Source organism: Vanacampus margaritifer, chromosome 7, assembly GCF_051991255.1.
Source record: "Vanacampus margaritifer isolate UIUO_Vmar chromosome 7, RoL_Vmar_1.0, whole genome shotgun sequence".
NCBI lineage: Eukaryota > Metazoa > Chordata > Actinopteri > Syngnathiformes > Syngnathidae > Vanacampus > Vanacampus margaritifer.
The window spans coordinates 5471162-5483382 of record NC_135438.1 but is presented as its reverse complement, the minus strand read 5'-3'; the positions used below and the strand labels follow the sequence as shown (position 1 = coordinate 5483382).

Sequence of the window (12221 nt, the reverse complement as noted above, 5' to 3'; positions counted from 1 at the left end):
TCTTTCCTCTGTGTCAGAAACAGTAGCCGCCGGCAAAGGCGAGAAGAGAAAGCGGGACCCCGAGGATGAAGACGAGGATGAGGACGACGAAGAGGATGACGAAGAGGATGACTAGAAAGCAAGAGAAGCGCGTTTTGTGCCCCCCCTACCAACCCCAACATCCGACTTGCAATCCCCCCCCCCTTCCCCCCTCTCCCCACCCACTTTCCCTTCTTCTGTTCCGAGCTCTTTTTTGGGCCAAGACTATACTGGACGGGGGGCTCACGTGGACCAACCGCCACCAAACAACTTTTTTTTACCTGCCTACCTACCCCCCCCCCCCCTTCCTCTCCAACACGGAAATGAGAGCCACCCCTCTCCCCAAACAGCCCCCGGGGGTTCTCAGGCAGCCTGCCACTCAGCATTCCACAATTTCACTCTTGATCCCATATTATGTTCCCGTGTGAGGACTTTGGGACTGGTCTAGTTTTTGGGTCTGTGCTTTTAATATTTTGTTGACTGAAAACAAAAAAAATGGGGGGGGGGGGGTATTTTTCTTTTTTTTTGTGTTTCCTTTCACCGCCCTCAACCACCACCACCCTAATAAAATTATTGCTATCGCAGTTGTGCAGCCAGTGAGCCATGCAGTTTTTGGTTTTTGGCGTGGCCGCCCCCGTTGCACACGTTCTGGTTGTAGCGACATTTTTACTTTATGTATGACAAGAAAACAAGTTTGTAAATAAAATGTTAACATTTTGTGCGTTGCTGGTGGCCTAAATGACCCAAATGGTGGTGGTGGTGGGGGGGGGGGTGTTTCTCAAGTTTATTCCCATAAATAATGTATTGCCATTTTAGACTAGTCATTAATTTTCTTTTTGGGGGGCGTTTGACAACGTCCATGTAAAAGGATAAGCAAGACAAAACTGCTCTGACAAAACGTAATTTACAAAGGGAAAAAAAACCTTCAAATTTTGAGAATGAACTCAAAATCCTACCAAGAAAATATGCAAGGGAAAAAATGTAAACATTTAAAAAATGCCTACAATTAAAATATATATATTTTTTTCTTTTAAACTTGTAATAGTATTAAAATCTTTTTTTTTGTTTGTTGAAGTGCAATACTAAGAAAAGTGAAAAAATGTCAAGGCTGAATTAATTTCTAAAATTAATTTAGATTAAGAAAAAAATACTAGTGTTAACTAAACTCTTAGTGAGTAAAAAAAAAAAAAAGAAGTACGCTCTCCCACTGTTAAATATTTGGAAAGTGTTGATTTAACTCTATACAGTGTGGAGCTATATAAACTCATAAGTGTTAAAATAGCACTATTGCAGAATAATCACATTTTATGATTTAAAATCAAATCAAATGCACAAACACGTCAACCATAAGGCATTTCGTTGTATGAGTGCCAGTTTATTCCCGCTAAAATGAAAAATCAACACAGTGAATGAGTGGTGCTCATTGGAGATTTTTAAATACATTCCTTTTTCTTATCTTTTTTCACAGTGACTCGACCTCAGTAAAAACCAGCGTCAGCTTTTCATGTCCAAGCACGTTGAGTCCGAGCTTCCACTTCCTGATTCGGGACGAGAAATGAGCATGAAAGCCAACGTTTTGGTCTCCGCGTGTACAAAAGCTGCGACGGAAACATTCACATAACCATTCAAAAAGAAATAAACGCAAGCACAATATCGGTACACTGAAAAGAAGAAAAAGAGCACAAAGACAAGAGTCGTGATTTGCAATATTTTGCGCTTTTAACTCATTCATTGCCGTTGACGGCTTCAAACGTCAAAAATTCATTTGAACTATTTCTATTAGGTTAACCTTATTTTCTACTTTTGTTAACAAGAGTATGAAAACCGATAAATTACAATTCAAAATTTTAATCGCCTGACTCCCTGAATTTTTTATAATCTCTTCTTTTTGTAATTCATTCACTGCCATTGATGGCTATAAACGTCAAACATTCATTTGAACTATTTCTTTAGTTTAACTTTTTCCTCCCCACTTTTGTTAAGAGTATGAAAACCTGGAATTTTTTTGTATTGTTTATTTAGAGCACATATCAATTTTTTTTATCGTGAGTTAATTAGTTAAGTCATGCGATTTAATTACAATTAAACATTCTAATCGCTGACACCCCAAATCTTTTCTATAAAAAAAAAAATATATTTTTTAAAATTACTTTAAAAAAAGATTATTAAAAATTTGGAATTTTTCATAATTAATCCTATGACTTCACTAGTTAACTCACGATTAATCACAAATTTTCTAATGTTCTAAATAAATCTAAAAAAAAAAGTTAAACGAATAGAAATAGTTCAAATGAATTTTTGACGTCTATAGCCGTCAATGGCAGTGAATGAGTTAATTACACAAAAGTGAAGAAGCATGAGACATTTTTGCATTTTTTAAAATAATTTCAGCCATTGTTTTATTTATCCAACACTCCAAACGATCTTCACCAACCAAGAAGAAATTCAAGAAATACTTATGGGCAAACAACTTGTGCAGTAATTGTAAAAATGAAGTTTAGTCTTTGCACAATTGTATTTTTTTTCTTTTCAGTGTACTTTTTGAAGCCAACAAATAACAATTTTGCATACAATCACACATCTTTGTGTTTTTTTAAAGCAGACTTCCCTTTCCGCTTATAAAAAAAAGCTAAAAAGTTGCATAGCTCCATCCATCCATTAACTACGGCTTATCCGGGGTCGGGTCGCGGAGGCAGCAGCTTTAGGATGGAAGCCCACTTCCCTCTCCCCAGCCACTTCAACCAGCTCCTCCGGCGAGATCCCAAGGCGTTCCCAGGCCAGCTGAGAGACATAGATAGTCTCTCCAGCTTGTCCTGGGTCGTCCCCGGGGCCTCTCGCCTCTCCAGGGGGCATCCGAACCAGATGCCCGAGCCACCTCAACTGGCTCCTCTCCACGCGGAGGAGCAGCGGCTCGATACAGAGTCCCTCCCGGATGACCGAGCTTCTCACCCTATCTCTAAGGGAGAGCCTGGACACCCTATGGAGGAAACTCTTTTCGGCCGCTTGTATCCGGGATCTTACGATAGGTGAGGGTAGGAACGTAGATCGTTTGGTAAATCGAGAGCTTCGTCTTTTGGCTCAGCTCCTTCTTCACCACGGCAGACCGATACAGAGTCCGCAACACTGCAGATGCTGCACCTGACCTCGCTCGTGAGCAAGACCCCAAGATACTTGAACTCCTCCACTTGGGGCAGGATCTACTCCCCGACGCGGAGAGTGCACGCTACCCTTTTCCGACTGACGACCATGGTCTCGGATTTGGAGGAGGTGATTCTCACCCCAACCGCTTCACACTGATGCGAACCGCTCCAGTGAGAGTTGGAGATCACGGCTTGAGATGCTATACCGAGGCCACCAAACCGGACCCCCTCAACACCTCGGCTGCGCCTAGAAATTCCGTCTATAAAAGCTATGAACAGAATTGGTGACAAAGGGTCCAACCCTCACTGGGAACAAATCCGACTCACGGCCGGCGGACCAAACGCTGACATCGGTCGTACAGGTACCGAACAGCCTGTTGCAGGGAACTCGGTACCCCGTACTCCCGAAGCACCCCCACAGGACTCCCCAAGTGTAGACCAGTTGGGCGAACTCCCATGCAGCCTCGAGGACCCTGCCAAGGGTGTAGAGCTGGTCCACTGTCCCACGGCCGGGACGAAAACCACACTGTTCCTCCTGAATCCGAGATTCGACTTCCCGATGGACCCTCCTCTCCAGCACCCCTGAATAGACCTTACAAGGGAGGCTGAGGAGACACACCCTCCGGTCCCCCTTACCTTGGCCTGCCAATCCAGGGGCACTGTCCTCGATGTCTACGCGATGTTGTAGAGGCGTGTCAAACACGATAGTCCCACAACATCCAGAACCTTTAGGAACTCCGGTCGGATCCCATCCGGCCCCGGGGCTTTGCCACCTTAGTGACTTCGTCCCCAGAAATAAGAGAGCCCACCTCGGAGTCCCCAGACTGCTTCCTCAAAGGAAGGCGTGTCAACCACGATAGTCCTACAACATCCAGAACCTTTAGGAACTCTGGGCGGATACCATCCGGCCCCGGGGCTTTGCCACCTTAGTGACTTCGTCCCCAGAAATAAGAGAGCCCACCTCGGAGTCCCCAGACTGCTTCCTCAAAGGAAGGCGTGTCAACCATGATAGTCCTACAACATCCAGAACCTTTAGGAACTCCGGGCGGATACCATCCGGCCCCGGGGCTTTGCCACCTTAGTGACTTCGTCCCCAGAAATAAGAGAGCCCACCTCGGAGTCCCCAGACTGCTTCCTCAAAGGAAGGCGTGTCAACCACGATAGTCCTACAACATCCAGAACCTTTAGGAACTCTGGGCGGATACCATCCGGCCCCGGGGCTTTGCCACCGAGGAGCTTTCCAACCACCTCAGTGACTTCGTCCCCAGAGATAAGAGAGCCCACCTCGGAGTCCCCAGACTCTGCTTCCTCAAAGGAAGACGTGTTGGTGGAATTGAGGAGGTCTTCAAAGTATTCTCCCCACCGATTCATGACGTCCCGAGTCGAGGTCAGCAGCACCCCATCTCCGCTATACACAGTGTTAATGGTGCGCTGCTTTCCTCTCCTGAGACGCCGGATGGTGGACCAGAATTGCCTCAAAGCCGCCCGGAAGTCATTTTCCATGGCCCCCACGTCCGAGTTTTTGCCACATTCCACTTGACCATCCGGTACCTGTCAGCTGCCTCCGGAGTCCCACAGGCCAAAAAGGCCCGATAGGACTCCTCCTTCAGCTTGACGGCATCCCTTACTGCCGGTGTCCACCAGCGACTCCGATCGGCCGCCTCGACAATGGAGGCGCGGAACACGGTCCACTCGGACTTAATGCCCCCCCCCCCCCCGGGACAAGTTCTGCCGGAGGTGGGCGTTGAAACTCTTTCTGACAAGGGATTCTGCCAGACGTTCCCAGCAAACCCTCACAATACAGTTTGGGGTTACCAGGTCTGATCGGCATTTTCCCCCGGCCATCGAACCTAACACACCACCAGGTGGTGATCAGTTGACAGCTCCGCCCCCCTCTTCACCCAAGTTGCATAGCTGCGATATAAAAAAAAAAAAAAAGTGTGCAAGTTATTAATAAAAGCGCGTGGGTACAAATCACAGCGTGTATTTACATCAACGAAATGTGCACCTTATGCGTGTCCGGCAACTACAGGAAGAGCGTGCTCGTCTTAGAAATATACAATAAAAAAAATAAAAAATAAAAAAGAAGAAGAGGAAAACGCTAAAGTGAGTTCTGCTGAGAGTTTTTCATATTGTTGATCTCCAGCTCCAGCTGCTTGATGTGCACGTCCCGCTGATGGAGAAGCTCCACCAGACGGCGGATCTCGTCCTGCTGCTTGTGGAACTTCACGCGAAGCTGCGGACCACATCCACGTCGGGGATTAAAAGTCATATTCGCTCGCTGCCATTTCATTTTTTTTTTTAACATGCGCGCTTGTGAAATATGACACGGGAAGTGCAATTGCAATTATCAAGTGGGAAAAAAAAAAGAAGCAATTTGATTATTTTTTCCGTCCTTGCAGCTAGTGAACAATTCTTCAAAAATAAAAATTCAAGTTTACTAACACAAACTTTGCCTCGCAAAATTCTGTTAGCTTAATGCTAACACACAATAGGAAGAAAGAAAGAAAATTAGCATCAATATTTGAGGGGCTGAAATGGATTAATGGACATTTTTTAATGTGGAAATATGATTTGAGATACGACTTAGTAGATATTAAAAGAGGTCTCAAAAAAAATATAAATAATCTGTCTTGCAAAATGACAACAACTCAACTGTCAAACCACACACGCATGTGACATCATCCCACAAAGACGACGACGAGTCCTTCCCTACCTCATTTTCTGTCTTGGGCGGCGAGCAGAGCAGGAAGTCTTTTCCGTTGCTCACCGCCGTCCTGCCATCGTCAGCCACGCCGTTGTTGTCCGTCCTGCCGCCGCCGCCGCCGTCTATGGCACCCGGTTGCTCCTTGATGTACGCCCGACCGTGAGATCGACCCAGACCTTTGTTGGTATCGCTGTACAACTCGTCCACCGAATGGCCGGGCTTCAGCGACATCAGCACCGGGCCTGCACACCAGACGGGAGGAATTGAAAGAACATGGTACGTTCGCTGCGCTGACATCTTGTACGATTCGTGATTTTGTCACACAAAGTCTAAATGTTATAAGAAAAAAGGTGCCACTAATAGCAGAGGTCAGAAAAAAATGTAATATTACCATAAAAAAATGTCTGAATTTAAGACAATGAAGCCAAAATATGAGTGATTATGAGGACAATAATTGACGAGAAATCAAAAATGTAATACCAGAGAAATTTAAACTACAAACTAAACAAATGCAAATAAAATAAAATTTACCAGAAAAAGTTGTAATTATAAGAGAAAAAGGGAAAAAAAGTGTATTTCACAAAATTTACGTTAAATTAACCATTTAAATATTATGAAAAGAAACTCAAAATATTACAGCCATTTTTTTAATTTTATATTTTTTATTTGTGTTAAAATAGGAAAATAAACAGTTTTAGAAGAAAATTAAAAAAAAATGTAAATGTCAAAAAATTATTATATAAAACTATATATATATATAAATATATATATTATATAAATGAAAAAATATTAGAATACACAAAAAATTTTAGAACAAAAAATATTGCAAATTTATTTTAAAAAATTGTAATATTACTACAAAAAAGTTTCTGTCTTACAATAATGTCAAAATATGATTATGAGGACAAGTACAGTATAAATTTACAAGAAATCAAAAATGTAATACTACCAGAAAAATGTCAACTACTACAGACTACACAAATACAAATAAAACTAAAATATTTTTTTTTAAATTAAAGAATAAACGCAATATTTCAGAAGAAAAGATAAAAAACCTAATATTACCCAAAAAGTTTCATTTTTACGATTAAAAACACAATTTTTTTTAAGAAAATGATTGCAAAAGTACAGGAATAAAATGTATAATATCTTAAATAAACTCTAAATTTTAAAACAAATAATATTGTAAAAGTGTTAAAAATGTGTCCTGTGAGAAGTTAAAAATTTATACAAATAAACAAAAAAATTTAATGAAAAAAATGGGAAATATCGTTTTTTTTAAAGATAAACAATAATAATAAATTATATTTGTAAATCAATTTACAAATCTCTATAACAATCAATCTAAATATTTTGAGAATTAAAAATAAATCCATAAAATGAATTCCTGACCTCTGTCGATGCCGCTGAGCCACTCGTCGGCAGTCAAGGCGGCCTTGTTGGCGGCCGTCATGGGATAGATGTCCTCCTGGTACGACTCCGACTGCAAGACGCCATCAAATATAACCTGACTTCAAAAAACGGTTTGGCTTGCTGTGAGTCGGCTTGTTACCCTTCGAGGGACGATCATGGACAGAGGCTCGATCAGAGTTTTGACAGTCACCAGCTTGTAGAAGCGATACACTTCGCACAAACTCACGTCCAGGCCTCGCTTTGGCATCACACCTGAAAACAGCAAAGAAAAATGACTCGGATTGACATAATCAGTGCAAGTGTCTGTTCTGGCTGCTCAGTAGCTTACAACACGTCTCCTTCAGTAATTAACTCATTCAAACCCAAAAACGTGTAAACACGTTTTTAAATACTTTCTCCTTCACTCCCAAAAACGTATTTACACGTTTTTATTTTTATTTTATGCTAGTGCATACAGAAGGCTTTGATGCAGCTTCTGACATGAAGAGGTGGCTCAAAGCAATGGTAGTTATTACAGAAAACGGCCAGCAGGTGGCAGCAGAGTATAAGAAATCAACCAAGGCCATGTTGCAACAAGCTCTTTATGAATGTGAATAATGATGAAACTTAGCTATATGCTAATGCTAATTGCTGCAAAACGGAAACAGATACAAAAATACTTTTTTTTTTTTTTACTTTTTAAAGACAAGACTAATCTTTCTTTTGGCAGTTTCCATGTTTTTATATAAATAAAACAATATTCTGTGGGCCTTGCAAAAACTGTCAAAATCCAGCGAAGCGGGTTGCTTCAGTGAAAATGGCTGGGAGTAAATGAGTCATAAAAATGTGAAATTATATTTTACAAGAATAGACCAATTTTAATATTGCCATTAAAAGTAAGAGTAAATTTAAAGGTTTTATTTAAAAAAGTGGAGATAAAATATTAGCCAAAAAAACATCAGAGTATTGTTATTATTATTATTTAATTATTATATATATATATATATTTATATTATTAATATATTATATTATAAGATTATTATTATTAAAACGATTTAACAAAAAATATATATGCTAAAAATCCCCATATTACCATCAGAAAAAAAGTTGTCGTGATGCGGCAATGTCATTTTCATCTGCTTTGACTACACAAAAGCATGCTGGCTGATTTGCTTGCAGGTGCGCGCGCTAGCAGCAGGCGCTCGTCTTAAAGAGCCTCCAGGCAGACAAAAAGTTTGTCGTGCGTGTTCCTTACCCATCCCTTTCTGAGGTAAATTGGAGCGGTACTCGGTCAGGAAGTGGATGTACGGCTTTTCCGAGCTGATCTCGTAGTACCGGATGTTCCCGTCCCCCTGAAGGAAGACACCGACGCATCTTAGCTAACTCAATTCAACAACAATTTTAAACAATTCAATTTGATATTTCAAAGCAAAACCAATTTTCCAATTCAAATCCTTTTTTGTTAGCCTAATATAAACATGTATCAATTAAAGCCTTAAGTCAAGATATGACAGTTTTATATTGTAGTGTTATGAAGGATGCTGCGAGATATGGAGGACCATAACTGCAAAAATTCAAAATAAATAAATGACTAAATAAATTTCTAAAAGTGAAAATAAAAACAGATATAAAAAAAATTGAATTCAAAAATTTAAATATAATTATAAATTACAAAAAAATACATAAATGGAAATAAAAAAATAAAATAATATATATTATATTATATATATAGGGTCATAAGCGTTTCTTGGGTTGGACTCCGTCATTGCAAACTGCCTTTCATTGGTCGAGTGAGCAGCTCAGGGAAAGAGGAAGTCTGGAACTCTCCAATGCAAGCGCCCCCTCATTTGAATAATATTTCGTCCTGGCAGTATGGACCAAAACTGCCCAAATTAAAAAATAAAGGACTAAAAGTGAAAATAAAAACATATATAAAAAAATTAAATACAAATGTATTTATTTAAGTATATATATTTTTTGTATATATATATATATTATATATCCCCCCCCCCAAAAAAAAAAATCATGTTTTTATTTTCACTTTTAGCGATTTATTTATTTAGAATTTTGGCATTTTTGGTTCTCCATAGCGGGATGCTCACCTTTCCCGCTAGGTACAGTATGTGTGTGTCAGGGTCGTAGAATGGAAAGAGGAACCCTGACGAACCATCCAGGTTTTCCTCTACCAAAGGCACTGACAGGTCGTCCTAAACAACAACGGTAAATATTAGTTACATGAAACAAATCTGAATCCCCTACACCGCCCCACCCTTCCTGACACAGCCATATAAAAAAATATATGCTGAAATTAAAACAAATTAAAATGCAGAAAAATACAATGAAGCAAACATGGTAGGAGTACTGCAATAAAACTCAAAAATTAAAGATGGGAAAATAAAGTAAACTAAATGAAGTAGTAAAATAAAACACAATAAGGTGGTAAAATTTAGTACAATAAAAACAATGCAGTAATGTGCTAAAATACAGTCAAATAAAAATACAGTGTTGTAGAAATTAAATAAAACCAAACAAATTAGGTGGAAAGATGGAAATAAAGTGGATTAAAGCAGTACAGTGATTAAAAACTAAAATAAAATCAAGGTGGCAATACAGTAAAACTAAACAGTAAGGTGGTTAAAAAAAAGTAAAAAGTAAAATAAAATTACATAAAGTGGTAAGTATAAAAAAAATTATGATTTTTTTTAATATATTGGTTTAAAAAAGAAAACAAAGTAAGGAGGCAATATAAAATTAAATACTATGCTCATTTAAGTAAAGTCTGATGAAAGTAAACTAATATCAGAATGACGTAAATGTTTTCTAATACATTAAATAGAATGTGAAGACTTCCATGTGCCAGTACACATTAAAAAAAAAAAGACTGTCGGGAATAAAAAAAAATCCACTGAATCTGAATAAATGACTATAGATGCTAACGTTAGCATGTCAATGGCGTTTTGCATCAATTTGTTAGCATTAAGATAATCAGACTTTCCCCAAAGTCAAAGCTATGATGTTTTAAATCCATAACATGTTGTTGAATGTTTAACACGTTGAAACATCTTTGAACTCATTTTTAAAATCGTCCAAATGACAATTTGTAAAACAATGTGGTACTCCGTGTGTCCACTAGATGTCAGAGTTGTGCTACTACAGGATTTCACCTTCTTGTCTGTCCGAGGTGACCGCCTTCAACCGTTACATCAACGCACGTGTTCTCAATCAGGCTGCCAAGCCCACATTTGTAAACTAAAATTATCCTTGGGTCCCTTGCCCAATAAAAATCTGGATTATTATTGTTATTGGTGTTGTTGTTGTACTGGGCCGGAAGTGACGTCAATCTCTTGGGACACGCAGGCAAAAAGGAGGTCAGAGGGAATATAATCTGTAGTTGACACACGTGACAGACGTTCTCGTCATTACAAATGCTCATAAACATCTCTCCTGGTGCGCCAAATCACACTTTTAGGCATACCATGATACAAGTCAAATACAACTAAATTGTAAGGTGGTAAAAGAACAAGTAATCAATGTGGTAATATAAAATTTACATCATTGCATTTTCTCTTTGGGATTATAATCCTGATAATGTATGAGTCTTTTCTTTTAAAAACAATGTTAAGTGGGCAGGTAAAATAAATAAATACATTAATTAATTAATTTAAAAAATCATGTAAAAATAAGTTCAATAAAAAAAAGGTGGTAAGATAAATTGAAATATATTGAAAATATATTGAAAAATATAAAAATTTGGTAGAAAACTAACACACACAAAAAACGAGTTTAAAAACATGTTTTAAAAAAAATTAAGATGCTCAAAAGAATAATCAAATAAATTCCGGTAAAATTAAACAAAGTAAGGTAGCAAATTAAATCATTTATCTATATTCATCACTTCACTTACTTTACACATGCTTTTAAACTTTATAAAATAAACAAAATATAATTATTTTTTAAATGTAAAAATGCAAAGCTGGAGTGACTTAGATTTCTAATGAAGGCTGTAGCACCCCCATATCCCCAATGTAGCAGCGTTCCTGTTGAACCCATCATTCTTAGTCGCTTACCAGATCCCAAAGTGCGATCTGTCTCTCGTTCCATCTGGACGTTCCTGAGGTGAGCAGCTTGTTGACGTTGTCTAGAATCACCACCTTGGTGGCCTTGTGCGTCTTGCAGTTGGCTTCCTGGCAAGCGGCACAACACACAGGCACTTAACTCTGTTGCTCCCAAAACCGTATAAATACGTTCTATTTTAACTCATTCACTGCCATTGACGGCTATAGACGTCAACAGAAGTATGAAAACCTAGAATTTTTTTTAGAAAATATATCAAATTTGTGATTATTCGTGAGTTAAATTATTAAAAATTCTTAAATTTTTAATAATCTTTCTCTTTCTTTTTTTAATTCAAAGTATTTTTATTTTATTTAAATTTTTTATCTTTTTTTTTTAAAGAAAAGATTATTAAAAATTAAGGGCGTCAGGCGATTAAAATTTTAAATCATAATTAATAGCATGACATCACTCACGATTAATCACAAATTTTACATCTGTTCTAAATGTACAGTAATAAAAACAAATTCTTGGTTTTCATAACTCTTGTTAACAAAAGTGGGGAAAATATTAAACTAATAGAAATAGTTCAAAAATAATTTTTGACGTCTATAGCCGTCAATGGCAGTGAATGAGTTAAATGTTCTAAGTGTCCCAAAGACGTATTCATACGTTTTTTTATATATATTTTTTTTTTATGCTAGAGCATACAGAAGGCTTTGATGCAGCCTCTCAGCTGCAAAGAACGGTTGAAGAAATGGTAGTTATTACACAAACGGCCAGCAGGTGGCAGCAGAGTATAAGAGATCAACCAGGGCCATGTTGAAAAAAGCTCATTTACCAACTGTTTTAAACAGAGTTGTTAATAATGATGAAACTTAGCTACATTCTAATGCTAATTGCTGCAAAAC

The 12221-nt window shown here is 38.4% G+C and overlaps 2 protein-coding genes across 6 annotated transcripts in view; one reads left to right on the top strand and one right to left on the bottom strand.

Annotated features, from left to right (window-relative positions):
- Window positions 1–735, top strand: part of anp32b (acidic (leucine-rich) nuclear phosphoprotein 32 family, member B) — an 8178-nt gene extending 7443 nt beyond the window's left edge. For 3 of the 4 annotated variants that reach the window (XM_077569785.1, XM_077569784.1, XM_077569788.1), the window contains exon 7: window positions 18–735. In XM_077569785.1, coding sequence (XP_077425911.1) covers window positions 18–115 — 98 coding nt within the window. In that variant the 3' untranslated portion in view covers window positions 116–735. The remainder of the gene's footprint in view (window positions 1–17) is intronic. The other variant, XM_077569786.1, reaches the window with a different exon arrangement.
- Window positions 736–1372: 637 nt separating this feature from the next.
- The window catches only part of coro2aa (coronin 2Aa), a 32565-nt gene continuing 21716 nt past the window's right edge, over window positions 1373–12221 (bottom strand). For both annotated transcript variants that reach the window (XM_077569782.1, XM_077569783.1), the window contains 7 exons: window positions 11325–11441; window positions 9360–9464; window positions 8513–8609; window positions 7418–7530; window positions 7258–7348; window positions 5875–6107; window positions 1373–5394 (listed from right to left, as the gene is read on the bottom strand). In XM_077569782.1, the coding sequence (XP_077425908.1) occupies window positions 5260–5394; window positions 5875–6107; window positions 7258–7348; window positions 7418–7530; window positions 8513–8609; window positions 9360–9464; window positions 11325–11441 (891 nt within the window). In that variant the 3' untranslated portion in view covers window positions 1373–5259. The remainder of the gene's footprint in view (window positions 5395–5874; window positions 6108–7257; window positions 7349–7417; window positions 7531–8512; window positions 8610–9359; window positions 9465–11324; window positions 11442–12221) is intronic.